We start from the raw sequence: 16,861 nt of genomic DNA, 5'->3' as shown, positions 1-16,861 counted from the left end.
CTTTGTTTGACAATGAAATCTGGGTAGGATTTTACACCTCAGACACACAGAAGTCTCTGCGACTCCCTCTGACTGGCATCACCACAAGCCCTTCCACTTGCTGCTGCACCAAAACATGAAGTGTTGTAATGAAACACTGTACCATAATAAAATACATGAAAAACAATTTAACGTATGAATTACTCTAATTCTGAAAGATTCACTGTACAGTTTAGTGTAACTATAGTGTAGAAACGTAAGGGCATTATGACACTGCAATATTAAAATTCCAAGTAAAACCTTTTGCCTAATAAAGATGTATGTGGTGCTATAAGATGTAAAATTATAAACTGGAAAAGAAAAGAAATATGTAAACCTGCAGCATTAAAAATACCAAGTAAAAAGAAACTATGCAAAGTGTCTTTGCAGGGCCAAAGATCCAAAAAATGTTTTTCTGCATGAATCACAGAGCCAAGCCTCACTGGTTGCCTGACTGAGTCCCACAAATGTTTTGTTGAGAAAATGTTGCATTCTGTGTTGAACTTATAGTAAAGAATGCTAGTAACCCAGCTTCTACATTTAAATCAGCATTATGGGTGGGTAAGCACTGTACATCTGTGTGGTTTTAAAAGCATTTTATGAATGTCTGTGTACTTGAAATGGTTTGGCCTGTAAGAAAGGGGAAAGAGTTGCTGAACTAATAAAGTTTAGCTTATATGAAAGCAGGAAAAAAAATGTCAACTGTGTGAGTTAAAAGTTTCAAGAGTCTAGACTTTATTGTCATTATGCAAGCATAACAAAATGAAGGCAATACTTCTTCACACAGTGCAATAAAACTTAGATAAGCTAAATATACTGACATAAATATGAATATAAACGATATATATAAACATAATTTATGACATGCGTTAAAATGTATAGTTTGAATAAGTGTGTATATGTCTACTCATAACTATATAAAACCATTCCAGGTGACGACCCCATGAAGCTCATTAAGAAAATGCCAAGAGTGTGCAAAGCAGTAATCAAAGCAAAGAGTGGTTATTTTGAAGATCTAAAACATGTTTTGAGTTATTTCACACTTTTTTGTTTCTGCATAATTCCATATGCTTTAAGTGAAAATCTACACTGTAATAGTCATCAAAATAAAGAAAAAACATTAAATAATTAGGTGTGTCCAAACCTTTTACTCATATTATATTTAAATATATGTATGTGTGTAGTTTCACACCTACTGATCACTAGTTCGGCAGCGTAAGTCACCATGGCAATTTAGCCTGGCAAGAAGTGAATCCAGGGTCAACCTTGAAGTTACCTGGATAAGCCCAAATCTGGCTACAGGCTGGTGTCCATCTTTTTTTAAAAAAAATAATTATCTTGTTAATAATTAAATTAAAAAACCTAGCCTAAATAACAAGAACACAAACAAGATTCACAATATCAGATAAGCCAAGGGCTCATAATAGCAGCATAAATGACTAACTTTGGTTTTACGTGAACAACAACATGGCCGGGTCTACCCAGAATGCATCGTGATTATCGAGCTCTCTGGCAGAGTTGACCTACAAGCAAATACGCTAACTCACCATATGGCATACATCCCCAATATCATCTGCTCTGAATACAAAACACGTGATGTTCCCAAATACAAAACAAAAAAATATTGTGATCAGTAGTTTTTTGTGGTTTAACATGTGATTAAAAATACCTCTGCCGATCACATATTTAAAAGGAGCCTGCTTAGAGCAGGAATTGTTTCACCTTCATCTACTGTCACTCCGCGTGATCTACGAGCAGCCCCGGTGGGATACAGCCCACATGCAGCAGCTAGTATGCCACCATGACGCTGGTGTATTAACCCTTTGGCGCAAATTGATAGCGATTTCTGTACTGTGACCCCCCCATGCCCACACCCCTTTAAGAGACGTGGTGATGCGACGTGTGTCACCCAACCCTGTCCGAGAAGCTGCCGAGAGGAGAGTCTGGATGGACTTGTAGACAGGTCAAATAAATAAACAAACCACAGGGGGAAGGGGAAAAGGAAATTCCCTCCTCGCTTTTCCTGTTCCCCGAGCCTCTTGCGCTGCGCAGTGTTGGCGACGGGAAGCGGTGCGCAATTTTCTATCTGAGGAAAGGACCACAGCCTGAAACGGCATTTCCGAGCCGAGACTGACGGATCAAAGAGGAAAGAAAAGCCGCAATCTGACGACCTGCTTTGCACTGCGGGTTCTTCGTTTATTCAAAAGCTTTTTTTTTTTTAATGCAACAACGAAGGAGGGAAAGGGAGCCAAAACCGGTGTTCCCCCCCAACAGGGACATTTGACCGACTTATGCAGCGCTGATTTATATACCTTATTTTTCAGAAACACTGTTCTACGATTAGACGAGTCTATTCCATTGCTGGAATAAATTTCACCGGGTTGAGAAAATAGCTTTCGTCGCCAGCTTGTTACATAACCGAGTGGCTTTAGCTCTCCAAGGTGCTGAACTGAACGCTCGGAGCCTATAACAGAACGAGCCGCCGGGAATTCACAACCTTGCGTAAGTCTACTCATGCAACGGCGAATATTAACAACGTGACCACACGATTTACTGCGAAAATAACATTTATCCAGCTCATTTTCTCTGCTTTTCCCCCACCCCCTCCCACACATAAGGTCGCAGGCCTATATTATCTGGGAGAGGGACGCACTCATCTCACTGAACAGCAGGGAAGAAGCTGGGTTGTATTCGTATTTTTTCCCCCTCCCCCTCACCGTCCTGTGGTGAAAAAAATTCCTGAGGAGGTCGAAACAACTAGGAGAAAATGTCGGGGCAAACGCTCACGGATCGCATTGCCGCTGCGCAGTACCAGCTAACGGGATCGGATATGGCCCGGGCTGTCTGCAAAGCCACCACTCACGAAGTGATGGCGCCCAAGAAAAAGCACCTGGAATGTAAGTGTGGCCCTCATCCTCACTGCACTGACTGTAGCTTTATAGGTCCTAGGCCTTACATATTACACAGCCACACACGCAGACCATGCCAGCATTATGGGCTTGTTCGTTCCGTTTACTTAAATGGGTGTGCTGCAGGATATAGTAGCCATGGTGATGACCCCCTCTGTTGACCCTTTGTGTCCAGCGAAGATGGTGGACACCCAGGGAGAAAGAAGGAGAGATTGGGAAGGAGAAACATGTATGATTTTAAGGTAGTTTGACAGACCCATTTAAGTTTCCCTTCCCCTGCTGTTTCAAGGCCACTTTCTTTTACTCCATGCTGAAACCGACTGTAACCGAGGTGGTGCAGCGTACAGGAGCCTGTGCACTAACTGGGTTAGAGTGGAGCCATTTAAGACCAATAAAGTCACAGCTGAATTAAATTACAAACCTCACAGCTTCATTGACACATCTACAGATGACAGCAGGAGCCACCTCCACAAATCATCATTACCACAAACACTGAGTCAACCCAAAGCAGTGGCACTGCTCTGGATAGTTTGATTGGCTCTTTTTCTTGTATGTCTGCCTGTGTGTTTTCCAAGGGTGTGTGTGTGTGTGGTCAGGTCTAGTCTGGTCCTGTGTCTTCTGCTAGGACTTTATATCTTGTGATCCACTCCCCTGCTGAATAATTTAAAAATCAGCCAATGGCTGTCGTGCATAATTTACAAAGCCAAAGGTGACAATGCAAAAGCTAGACTACACCAGAGAGCATTGTTTCCTCATTCTCTGCTGCTCCATGTGATAGTTTCAGTGTTTCTAGCTTTCAGTGGTGCTGATTTGGACATATGCATGTGTGGACGTGTTGGGAAAACCTTTACCGGCACTGCTTGTAGCCTTTTTGTCCAAGGACATAAAACTGCTGCAGACATGTAGAGATTTCTCTATATATTTTCATTTAGTAAGCTATAACATAAACATGTGTCTTTTATTTCCATAATCAAATAGGTTATACTGGGTCTATTTCTAGGGTAATTCAACAGGGCAGTTCAACAGACTTCTGGTATGTAGGCCACTGTGCCTCTGCTGCAGTCTTGGCTGGAGGAAATTCCTCACCTCAAAACAGTAAAACACATTTTCACTATGAAGACCTATGAAGAACCACACATAGCAAAAAAATCTAATAAACAACTAAAGGCTCACTAGGGTCATTTTTAATGATCAAAACATTTCTAATTAGCTAGCTTTCAGTGTTTTTGATTAATAATATTAAATATATTATGCAACTACAGGTTTTAGTTATTGCTTGGTGATTATTAGGGTTATTCAATGCTTGACATGCATGTGTAGCGGTGGTTGTGCAGTGCAGTTGCCAAGGGAACAGATTAATAGTGTCAGGGGGCAGTGTAATGACAGAAGGGGACTCTGAGAAGAAAGAGTGGAAATGACAGGCCTGTCATCACTAGACTGCAGAGGAAATCACAATGGATGTGTAGCTATTAAACTGAGACATTTGTTTTGGTCTTTCAGTACAGTTAACTGTCTGACCTTTTTAGTGACATGGTCCACTTTTATGAGAACAAATTACTGATTTGATTGTCTTCAGCAACATAATAAGTAGCCTTAGAAGAAGCAGGTGTGTAAATATGGATTAGTAAGAACATACAGGTGCCTTTCCACCCATGAATAAACTACAAACTAAAAGCTCAAAATGTTATGTGCTTTTCCTTTGGAGCAAAAATCGCCTTGTCTTTTGACTTAGATGTCTGTGTTTGATTTTATTATGAAACGGGCTGGGGTTAAATGACACACTGCATTGAATTTTGTATTTCTGGTTTGTCTAGTCATGCATGGTTATGGCAAACATAGTGAAAGAAACAATGGAGGGCATGTACAGAGTTAATGTATCCACCCAAGGTCAATGAAAGAGTAGCGTTTTCTCATCACCACAGGCACTGACTGTCCGTTTTTTAAAGGTCAAATTGGTATAAAAATTGCTGTTATGAAGAGTGTCCCAGTGTTCTTACCTGATCTAGAACTATGTCACACGAGCTTTAGATTATTCAGTCAGTAGTTTAGTACCTGAGTCAGCCTGGCTCTTTCCAGATGTAGAACACGTGCCCACCGGCATCTATAAACTTCACAAACTAACATTTTACATCTCCTCGATTTAAAGATGCAATTCATAAGTGGAAGGGGTTGCTGGATAAATGATATGACCTCACTTATATGCTGTGTGGGCCAGTCCTTGGTATTGCCTATTGTCAGTGACTCTGGGAGGGGGCATCTAAAGCATGTGTGAGGAAGTATAAATGCAGGAAGAAACCAAACTGCTAAGACGTCAGACATCATTAAGTTTATGTTTTTTTCATTGACTGTCTTTCATTCAGCATGATTAAAAAGAGTAAAGAATCACAGACTGTAAAAAAAAAAAAATCCTCTCCGGACAACATTGCTATTCCGTCACCTGGTGCTAGCTAATTAGCATGCTAACTTAAGCAGACAGTACAATATACTAACTTACATATTTGACAACTTCAACATACTGTAATGTCCTATTTTTTAATTCTTCACAGTCTGTTTAGTTAGATTAAGTTTCTAAACAGTGTTTTAAAGAAACACTGTATATATTGAAAGTGGAATATTGCTATTTTCAGATTGCAGAGTAACATGGAAGAGGCTTTATGGTGTAGTGGATTATAAGTGAAAGATCCCTGGTTTGATGCAGACCCAAAGGGAAGAGACACAACTTCCTTTTGGGTCTGCATCTGCATAAAAATTCTGCCAACTCAAACAAATGGAGCTACTTGCTGTAGGGAGTGTGTGGTGTGGGAGCACTAACTTCCTAATTTCCTGTTGTCAGTGTGAGATGAATTTACTAGCTTTGGCTAATTTTGATGTATTTAGATAAAGCAAGGCTAGAAAGTTTTCCCCTGTTTTGAGAACTTATGCGAACCTGTGCTAACCATCAAATATCTTTATCCATGCACTGTATTTCACATATAAACACTAGAGTACTGGTAGAATAGAATAGAATAATCCTTTACTTATCCCACAAGGGGAAATTTGGGTGTAACAGCAGCAAGAAAGACACATATACAAACAAACAGTACACAAGACACAGAACAGAAACATACACAATTTTTACATATTTACATCAACGACAATGGTTACCAAAAACAGAGTACTGTACCTTTATTAAATTAAATAAAATTTAATACAGATCAGAGGCAAACCGTGGTTATAGTGTGAATCGGTTGATAAAATAGTGCCAAGTTACAGCGCTGATGTAAACATCTATGTTTGTTGGGAGCAGTTCTGATTGTACAGTCTGACAGCTGCAGGGAGGAAGGACCTGCGGAAACGCTCCTTCATGCATCGAGGATGCAGCAGTCTGTCACTGAAGGAGCTCTGCAGTTCAGTAACATTTACATGCATGGGGTGGGAGACTCTGTCCATCAGAGATGTTATTTTGGCCAGAGTCCTTCTGTCTCCCACCACCTGCACTGGGTCCAGGGTGCATCCCAGAACAGAGCTGGCCTTCCTAATGAGTTTATCCAACCTCTTCCTCTCAGCTGCCGATAAACTACTGCTCCAACATACAACACTGTAAAAAATGACAGATGCCACCACAGAATCATAGAAGGTCTTTAAAAGCGCTCCCTGGACTCCAAATGACCCCAGCCGCCTCAGCAGGTAGAGTCTGCTCTGACCCTTCCTGTAAAGAGTATCAGTGTCGTGGCTCCAGTCTAGCTTATTATTCAGGTGAACACCCAGGTACCTATACGAGTCCACTATCTCAATGTCCACTCCCCGGATGTTCACCGGTGTCAGTGTGGTGGGTCTGCATCTCCGGAAATCCACCACCAACTCCTTGGTTTTCCTGGCATTGATCAGCAGGTGGTTCTGCTGGCACCAGTCCACAAAGTCCAGTCCACTGTCTGTACTCTGAGTCATCCTCACCTGTGATGAGGCCGACTATGGCAGAGTCATCAGAGAACTTCTGTAGGTGGCAGCGTGGGGAGTTGATGGAGAAGTCTGCAGTGTAGAGGGTGAAGAGGAACGGTGCCAGCACAGTTCTCTGTGGGGCCCCCGTACTGCAGACAAGTGTATCAGAGACACAGCCCTGTGACATCACATACTGTGGGCGTTCTGTGAGGTAGTCCAGAGTGGTGGTCCACTCCCGATAGCTCCAGCTTGTCTCTCAGAAGTCGTGGCTGGATGGTGTTGAAAGCACTAGAGAAATCAAAGAACATGATCCTCACAGTGCTTTCAGGCTTCTCCAGGTGAGTCAGAGCTCGGTGCAGGAGGTAGATGATGGTGTCCTCCACCCCGATGCCAGGCTGGTAAGCAAACTGCAGCAGATGAAGACCTCACCAGGGGGCGCAGATGGTTTAGAACCAACCTCTCGAGGGTCTTCATCAGATGTGATGTCAGGGCTACCGGCCTGTAGCTGCTGAGGTCCTTGGGATGGGAGGTCTTTGGTATCGGTACCGGAGAAGACTCTTCTTCTCCTTGAGGAGAGCCTTTATTTCAGGATTTATCCATGGCTTGTTGTTAGAAAAACACCGTACCTTTATGATGGGTATGGTGTTGTCCACACAGAAGTTCATGTAATCCGTAATGCGGTCTGTGATGCTGTTGAGGTCATCCTCCAAAGGGCTGCAGAGGTTTTCCCATACAGTAGAATGGAAACAGTCCCTCAGGGCCTCTTCAGTCTCTGCCAACCATTTCCTAACCGTGCATTTCACAACTGGTTCTCTGTGTACTAAAGGTTTATACACAGGCTGGAGATGAACCAGGTTGTGATCTGAGTCCCCCAGGGGAGGGAGAGGTGATGAGCTGTATGCCTCCTTGGTGTTAGCATACAATAAGTCCAATGTTTTATTGTCTCTGGTGTGGTAGGTGACATACTGGGTGAAGGCGGGGAGAGTGGAGGATGGGGAGATGTGATTAAAGTCCCCAGAGATCAGGAAAAGGGCCTGAGGATGCTGTGTTTGGAGTCTGCTGGTTACAGTGTGCAGGATCTCACAGGCTGCTGCAGCGTTAGCAGAGGGCGGGACATACACAGCTATCATAATGACGTGTGTAAACTCTCGCGGTAAATAGTGCGGTCTCATGCTAACCGCTAGCAGCTCAATGTCCTTACAGCCTAGCGTCTCTTTGATAGATAAATGACCAGAGTTACACCATCTATCGTTCACAAACACAGCCAAACCCCCTCCTCTCTTCTTACCACTTTTCTTTTTTATGTCTGCCCGGACCAGATGGAAACCGTCTATGTTTATGTGTGAGTCCAGAGTTAGCGTGGTTAGCCACGACTCTGTGAAGCACATCACGCTGCATTCCCTGTAGCTCCTCTAATGTCGGGTTAGAGCCGCCAGTTCATCCATTTTTTTGGGGAGCGATCTCACGTTCCCCATAATAACAGATGGAATCGCTGGCCGGTACCTCCTAACCTTACTGCGACGCCCAATCCCGGCCCGAGTGCCGCGTCTCTTCCTCCTCACCTATCGGGGGATGTTGGCTCGCTTGGCGGTAGCCAGAACAGCGGAGGCCCCGAGGGCTAACAGCTGATCCCTGCTGTAAACAATTGGCGGTCGGACCTCCACGCGCTCTCCGGACACAGATGCCGTAAAAAATGTGATAAAAAACACGATTGTCCATAAAATTCTGAGCTTCACTGTGGAGTAGTACAGTCCTCAATAAAAAAAAACAAGAACAAGAAATACAATAACAACAAAAAAAGAGAAAAAAGGACTCGGTCAGGTCAGAGCGGCGCCGGAATCCATGGTACCTTCTGTTAGCAAGTTAGATGTTTCCCAAAATGTTAGCTGATTAAAACATTCTGCTAAGTGGTGCAGTGAGGTCCCATATGAGATACTGGTCACATTAAAAGCTCCTTATTTAACTTTTATTTACCATAGAGATTGTAATGTTTAGCTAGCTGTATATGCTAGGTCTGAAATTTATGTGCTATATATTTCCAATGAACAACTGCCTAAAGTATTATTGATAGCATTATAAATCTACACATGTAGCACAGCAAGCAGATGTGTTCTGCTTACCATTATCTAGAATATTCGGGCTGGTGCACGATTTTGTTGTGTAACTGTAAAACTCATTCCTCAGACTAAGATGTAGGGTAGAAAACGCACACCGAGACACTGTGGTGCAGAGAAATACACAGTGTGAGGCCTCGCAGTTCATTCTTAGAACTCGTGGATTACCGTAAGAGTCTTTATTTAGCTCAGCCAATCCTCATTATGCACACATAGGCACACCAGTTGTATGTCAGTGTGTGTTTGTTTCGGGTTATGGTACCACAACACGGCAGCATGGATTACAACCCGTGATATGGCTAATATGGCAACATAGCTAACATCCATAAACGGATGAGATTATGTATGTAAATTGATATTTATTATGAGCTGGACATCTAAGAAAATGGCTCTTGGTTAGTGCTGTGCTCATGCTGCTAATAGAAATCTAAACTTGTAGCTGTGCCAGTGACATGATAATGTTATATAATCAAATCTCAGCCATTGTGGATCCTGACTCTGTTTGTGTGTCTTTGAAAAAGCTTCAGGACAATCTTTAACAAAACATAGAGTATATTCAAATACGGGAGGGGGATGATTGGTTGAAATGATAAAAAATGAGAGAAGATTTGCTTTAACATAGACTAAATGACACTAAAGTGGGAAAATGGAGACTAAATCATATCTAAACATGTACAGTGGAAGGACTGATGTCACCCCAACCTTCATTAAAAACATCAGACATCTTTGGAGCAGCTGAAGTGTCGCTGTTACCATCTGGTGAAGCTGTACAGATGGACTGGGGTGTAATTAGTTCAACAAAGATCAAAGGAAGAGCTGTGATCATCACTGTGAACCAGCTAAAACACATTCATGGAGCACATCCACCTGCTGTTTATTTTCATTTTGTCCGGTTCGTTTTGTGCTAAGATCATCAGTTCCATCAGATTATCAGTGAGACATCCTACAACGCCACAGACAAAAAGCTGATAATGAAGACGTGTTAGGTGATGAGCAGTGTGTAGAACAGGGTGTGTGAGGTGTAGCAACCAACCACAACAGAAAAGAACAGGATCAGTGATTAGTAATAATCTGTTTACAGCACCCCAAGCATTAAAACCCCCAACCCCCCAACCAGCCTGTTGTCTGGACCCTGAGCAGCTTCATTGCTCAAACTCGTATATCGCTTCTTTTATTGCACACTCATCTGACTCCCTACTGTTCTCTTCCTTCTTGTCATCCCTTTTCTCATCACCTTGCAGACTTGTGGTCTGGTTTAATTTATAGTTTGCTCTCTACCTATTTGAAACAAGCTCAAGGTCTATTGAATACAATGGCCTTCCACTCCCTCCATTATCACAGATGTCTGCCAATATTTGCTGCATTTCTTTCTGTATGGATGCACTCAGTTGTGTCCTTGTTGTTCAGATGCCAATGTCAGCAGGACACAAAACAATGTACAGCTACACTATGCTATGTTTAAGCGAGCAAGAACATATAAAACGAAATGTTCATCTGTTCTACTGCCACAGTGAGCACAACATATACAAAATCTACCAATGGATACATTTCTTCATTTACACTTCATAAATGCCTGTCAGTGCCCTCTCAAAGTGTTACTTCTTCTGTTTCAACTAAACTTTTTGTGCCAACTTTTCAGCCGCATGCCATATCCTTTCTTTATTGGAAAGAAAACAAACTGATGCCAAACTCAATCAAAGCATGAACAAAGGAAAAAAGAATAAACAAACTGTTCATTATTCATTGCAGATAGGCATGGCTGATGCAGAACCGTTCACAGTTCATGTCATCATACCATTATTTTAAGCTTGTGAGTAATGCTGATGCACAGTATATGGACAAAAGTATTGGCCCACACCTCTTAATCTTTGAATTTAGGGCTTTCATTCAAGTATATAAAATCAAGTACTGAGTACTTAGCCATGCAGTCTATAAACATTTCTGAAAAAATGGGTCATTCTAAAGAGCTCACTTAAGCATTACAGAAAGTCAGTTTGTGAAATTTCTTCCCACCTAGATATTTTACAATCAACTGTAAGTGGCATTAATGCAAAGTGGAAGCACAGTAACTCGGTCAGTCGAGAACACATAAAGTCACACAGTGGGGTGCTTGAGTGCTGAGGTGCATAGTGTGAAAAAGTCACCAGCGCCCACGGACATTAACATCAGCACAAAAAGTGTGCACTGGGAGCTTCACATCATAAGTGTCCATGGTTGAGCAGTAGCTTCTGTAGGTGTAATGCATGATTAGTGATTATAGCTTTATTAGCTTCAAGCCATGGACCATTCATGTGTCTTTAGTGTCTCTATCTTTATTTCTGCTTATTAGATTTTATTTATTTATTTTTTTACATTTTCAATACAAAAACTCAGTTTTCTTTTGCTATCAGCTGTGGTATGTTAGATATAGAGAATGACAATCTTGAGTGTTCACAAGAAGAACATGAGTCTGAAATAGATTGAGAAATCACATGAGTCCAACCTTTTCAAAACCCGAATCTTTTGGTTTTTCTCAAAACAGAAAAACTGTGAATCGGTATTTGGGTTACGCCTAGGTTCATCTTATCTGTATCATTACTGTCAAAGTACGTTGTACCTTCTGTTATATTTTTTACTGATGCAATAGTCAGGACTTTATTTCTGGAGACTTCTCTGTCTGAGTATCTGAACTGGCAGCCAGGGAGAGATGACAAAGCATAATTCTCTCTCTTTCTCTCTCTGCATTGTCAGCGTGTGTCCCCCCTTATGTGAGTCTGTGTGTGTGTGTGTGTGTGGGTGGGTGGCTGGGTTCTTGCACCAACATTTGGTATGTGCATCAGGTCTTTCTCCTGCCTCAATATTTTCATAACTGTCTGGTGCAGCTCTGCAGTGAGCACTTTGCCTCCTCACTTAATCAAAATTTAATCAGAGCAGTTAAATCAGGGCAGAAAATCTTGCAGACATGTGTCTAAGAATAAGTTCACTTCCCTTTTAATAGCATATAATAAGCTATTTAATGAAGGGTGTAGGAAAGTTAGTGAATCAGGAAGTACAGAGGATTAGTAAAAAGGAAGTGGGGGCAGCTATGAAGAGAATAAAGATTAGAAAGGTGTTTGGTCTTTGAGACATTGCTGCAGAAGTATGCAGATGTCTAGGAGCAATGGCAGTGGACTGTTTGACCAGAATGTTTAATACAATCCTGGAGAGTGAGATGAAGCCTGAGGAAAGGAGATGAAGTCTACAGGAACCAATTTTCAAGAACACGGTGATGTGCAGAGCTGTAGTAACTACAGAGTAATAAAACTAATGAGCCATAACATGAGGATATGGGAAAGAGTTGTTAAAGCTAGATCAAGAAGAGAGGTGATGACCAGTGGGCAGCAGCATGGCTTCATCCAGAGAAAGAGCACTACAGACGTGATATTTGGTTTGAATGGAGAAGATCATAAGGAGTTGCAGTGTGTTTTTGTAGATCTAGAGAAAGCACATGATGGGGTACTGTATGAGGAAGTCAGGCATGACAGAGAAGCATGTGAGAGTGGTGCAGGACATGTATGAGGACAGTGAGACAGTAGTGAGGTGTAAGGTAGAAGTGACAGATTGATTGAAGGTGGGGTTGGTTTTCATCAAAGCAGAGAGCCTAGAGAGGTGGAGGCATGCTGTTGAATATGGAGCTGTCAGTCAGGAGGAAAAGAAGAATACCACAGAGAAGACCCTTAGATGTAGTAAAGGAAAGCATGCAGATTTTTTGCATGACAGAAGCGGATGTAAGTGATGGGGTGAGATGGAGACAGGCAATCCACTGTAGTTAAAAGAAGAATGGTAAATGGTAAATGAATTTAAAAGAAGAAGAAGAAGAAGAAGAAGACGACAATAAGCTGTTTAAAGTTATCACAAGGTTAAAGCACTCTGTGAGAGAACCTTTGACAGATGAGGAGAACTCTTTGTTGCTGTGTTGCAGACCTGGTGTCAGCCACCAATACCACCAACGTGAACATCCCTCAGATGGCTGACACACTGTTTGAGCGATCCACCAACGCCAGCTGGGTGGTCGTCTTCAAGGCCCTCGTCACCACACACCACATGTGTGTCTATGGCAATGAGGTTAGTGAACAGTAAATAGACCATTTAACATGTGAAGCAGTTTGGTTTAAGCTTGAATCTCTTCTAATCAGGATAAAAGATAAATAGAAATGCTGAATAGTATATATTATAGTATACTTTAATATAGTAAAGTTTTTTTTCTAATTGCTGACAAAAACAGTCACCCCTTTGAAATAAAGAATAAATGTCTGGTGTGGTGTGAAGTTACCACTTTAGAGAGCTGAAATTGGTCTTTCAAGGCATTTGCAGGAAGCCTGATGTTTCACAAATAAATAGAGGCTTTGACCACAAGTTAGTGGAATGGGTCCACTGTGCATTACTCCTGTAAAAGCTATTAAATAATGGAATAAAAGCTTGAAAAGCACAACAAAGAAAACCCTTACTAAAGATGTCAATGCTGTGTTGTTGGCTGTAGTTTTCAGCTTTGACTTCTACAGGATTGTTCACTGGGTTTCTTTCTCTTTCTCAGAGGTTCATTCAGTACTTGGCATCCAGGACATCCTTGTTCAACCTCAGCAACTTTATTGACAAAACCGGATCTCATGGTAAGACGACAGTCTGATCAACAGTAATATCCTCCCTTTGTGTCGTTGTGTATCGTTCTTTGTAAATGGATAATCTGATAATAACCGCACATTACTGAACTTTCTCATCCTTTGCTCCTTAGGTTACAGATTTTAGAGAAGAACCTACATAAAGTTAGGAAAAATAGGAACTAACAGGAAAATAACAAATATCACATATCAGCTACAATCCCAGCAGCCGATCTCAGTGCTGATGGATCAGCCGCTACCCTTCCATATATACATTCAATCTAGGGTGTTGTTTAATTTGTTGCACGCTTTTCAAACCACCTCCTTTCCTGCTCCACCTTTCGCTTGGACTTAATCGGTGTCAACTAATGAGATCCATAATTTGTTGGACAAGGATAGAATTTTTGTAGTTTCATCTCTGTACACAACCAGACAATCTAAGTGAAGTGCAGACTTGAAGAATTACAGCCCTTTAAATACACAGCTCCCCCATTTTCAGAGATTTAAAATGAATTGGACAAACTAACATAATTTTAAATATAAGGACTGTTTTAATACTTGGATGGAAATCCTTCCCAGTTTATGGTTGCTGAAGTTTAGAACCCATGGACATCACCTAATGCTGTATTTGTTCCATTGCAAGGTGGTTGCTAAGCCTTTACTGCAGCCACCTTTATTGCAGGGTCTTTCCATGTACGGTTTTATTCAATAACTGAAAAATCAGGTGACTGACTTGGCCTTTGAAGAATATTTTATTTTTTTCCTTGACAAACTGTTGCATTGCTTTTGTATTTTGGGTCATTATCCAGTCCTAAAAATCTAATTCTGGCCTTTCTGTTTTTGAGTGAAACCAGTGATTTGCACCTTGTTATAAGCCATCTTCCATTCATGAATGCATCTCTTGATAATGATATGTCTACTTTCTTAAGAGTGTCCTTTTTCTTAACTATGGAAAAAATGCTGTCATCATGCATTTTGTTGTCTTCTGATGTATTTCGGACCTTTTAGAGTTGCTTAACTGGCCAATGCATTTTTTCCTTTTAAGAATGTACCAGATCACTGATTTGGCCCTCACAAAGGTGTATTTTTAGCCAAATGACGACCTCGCTCACTTGCACTGACATCCCTTTGGGCTCCTAAAATTATAGTGAAAAGCTATGAAACCTTATTATATAAAATATTGTGTCTTGTGACTTCATTTGTCATGAAATAATAAGATGACAGGTCTCACTTGAATTGGCAGATTCATTTTAGCCTCTGCAAATGGGGGCTACATAAAAATATTTTTTGTTCTATGTGGTACATTACTACTGTGGTAATGTACAGAGGCTACAAAATTGTGTGTTCAGCAAATTATGGACCAAACTGTCTCAGCTACACACGGGGAAATTGTGATTCCTATTATATTGACTGCTTTAGGGATACACTGTTTACTGCAGGTTCTAAAAAATATTTTCCCACTAAGACAAAAAGAGATCAATGCATGAAGTGAGCTGTTGAGAAACAAATGACAAATAATAGAAATAATCAAGAAACAAATACGAGCAGACAGCAAGAAGCCTATTAGCTTTTTGTTCAACAATCATTTAATTTTGATTTCATTTTGTGTAGGCTATGACATGTCTACATTCATCAGGCGGTATGGACGATACCTGAATGAGAAAGCCTTTGCTTACCGCCAGATGGCATTTGACTTCACCAGAGTCAAGAAAGGGTACGGTAAACACGGTGTGCATGCAGTCGCTCATAGCAACACTTGTTTGGCCATTAGCATTTTCTTTTACATGCTTTTACTTAGCGTGTGGTTAAAACCTGTGGCTCTTCTTTTGTGTAAAATACTCTCTCTGTTGTGTTACCTCAGCGCTGATGGAGTGATGAGAACCATGACCACTGAGAAGCTGCTGAAAGGCATGCCTGTTCTGCAGACACAGATTGACACACTCCTGGAGTTTGATGTGCGTCTTTGCTTTGATTTGCACACTTTTTCTTCTTTTTCTTCTTCTTTATTTATTTGGATGAACAGAACCTCAGGCAGCCCTACTTATCTCTGTCCTGTCTCCTCTCAGGTTCATCCCAAGGAGCTGAACAATGGGATCATCAATGCTGCATTTCTGCTTCTCTTCAAGGACTTGGTGAAACTGTTTGCATCCTACAATGATGGGATCATCAACCTATTAGGTTAGTAGTCCACTTAAAGTGAATAGATTGCAGGGTTTTTTTTGTTCATTTCACCGATGATAATCAAAAAAGATGGACAAGGTGTTTGTCAGTCAGCAAACCTCTTGTTTTTGTGTGTAGAGAAATTCTTCAAAATGAAGAAGAGTGAATGCAAGGAGGCCTTGGAGATCTACAAGCGTTTCCTGACCAGGGTGACAAAGATTGGAGAATTCATGAAGCTGGCTGAGGTAGCCTCAGCGGTCCTTTTTCTTTTGACTCACATAGTGACTGTAAAAACTGAGTCTGTGCGGTGTGATAATATTGTTTTTTAAATATATATATATATTTCTTTTCTTTAACAGACAGTTGGAGTTGACAAAAATGACATTCCCGACATCAACTATGTAAGTTACATATCACAGCTCTCAGGGTTTTTTTAATCCCACTTTGCAAGCGATGGGATCAAGAATATATAATGCATATGAATACCATCCATCTCCTCTCACACACACATGCATACACAGAAGCCCATGTCTCACCCACCACCATCTCCCCACCCAGTGTCTCCACCCAGGGGTAGTGGTGGATCTAGCAGACTCGGATGACGAGGACTGCCCCTTTAAACCTCTCGAGGAACCGGTAACCACAGAAACAAAGGGGTTATTTTGGCTGAGTGCCTGTTTACAGGATGAAGTGTTGGCACGTTGACCTTTCTTTAATTTGACAAACAAGTCACACAAAACACACAAATCACTCTTGTGTTTGTGTGTGCATAGACACATGCATGTGACTAATGCGGTGGGATTTTCTCTCACTCTTGTTTCTGGTGATTAAACCTCGGCTGGAATGTATCTGAGGAGATGATTTAAGATTTGTGTGGAGTTGCGATTCCAGTTTGAAATTTCTTTGTTCTGCTCAGGCTCCCAGCAGTATCCTAGAATCTCTGGAAACCCACATGAATGGCCTGGAGGATATAAAAGGTGGAAAGAAGGGGTAAGACGTAACATTTCTTTGCAACGTCATAGTAAAAACATTAGGATAACTCTTTCTATCTCCCGCTTTTGTTTTCACGAGTAGCCAATAGAAATATTGGTAGAAACAGGTTTTGTATTTCTACAGTTTCCTTTAA

The 16,861-nt window shown here is 41.4% G+C and overlaps 1 protein-coding gene across 7 annotated transcripts in view; it reads left to right on the top strand.

Moving 5' to 3' along the window:
• Nucleotides 1-1,704: 1,704 nt before the first annotated feature.
• snap91b (synaptosome associated protein 91b) overlaps nucleotides 1,705-16,861 on the top strand; it is a 30,710-nt gene continuing 15,553 nt past the window's right edge. For 6 of the 7 annotated variants that reach the window (XR_005694004.1, XM_040017221.1, XM_040017225.1 and 3 more), the window contains exons 1-9: nucleotides 2,786-2,915; nucleotides 12,900-13,042; nucleotides 13,512-13,587; nucleotides 15,187-15,289; nucleotides 15,437-15,530; nucleotides 15,642-15,753; nucleotides 15,874-15,980; nucleotides 16,095-16,136; nucleotides 16,652-16,725. Coding sequence is in view for 6 of the 7 variants with exons in the window: in XM_040017221.1 (XP_039873155.1) it covers nucleotides 2,786-2,915; nucleotides 12,900-13,042; nucleotides 13,512-13,587; nucleotides 15,187-15,289; nucleotides 15,437-15,530; nucleotides 15,642-15,753; nucleotides 15,874-15,980; nucleotides 16,095-16,136; nucleotides 16,652-16,725 (881 nt within the window). In the remaining variant the exon portion in view is untranslated. Of the gene's footprint in view, nucleotides 2,521-2,636; nucleotides 2,916-12,899; nucleotides 13,043-13,511; nucleotides 13,588-15,186; nucleotides 15,290-15,436; nucleotides 15,531-15,641; nucleotides 15,754-15,873; nucleotides 15,981-16,094; nucleotides 16,137-16,651; nucleotides 16,726-16,861 lie in introns of those variants that run through there. The other variant, XM_040017219.1, reaches the window with a different exon arrangement.

This window comes from Simochromis diagramma, unplaced genomic scaffold (genome assembly GCF_900408965.1).
Source record: "Simochromis diagramma unplaced genomic scaffold, fSimDia1.1 OVJJ01000802.1, whole genome shotgun sequence".
In the NCBI taxonomy this organism is placed as follows: Eukaryota; Metazoa; Chordata; class Actinopteri; order Cichliformes; family Cichlidae; genus Simochromis; species Simochromis diagramma.
Note: the sequence above shows the minus strand (reverse complement) of the source record. Positions and strands in the feature narration are given on the sequence as shown.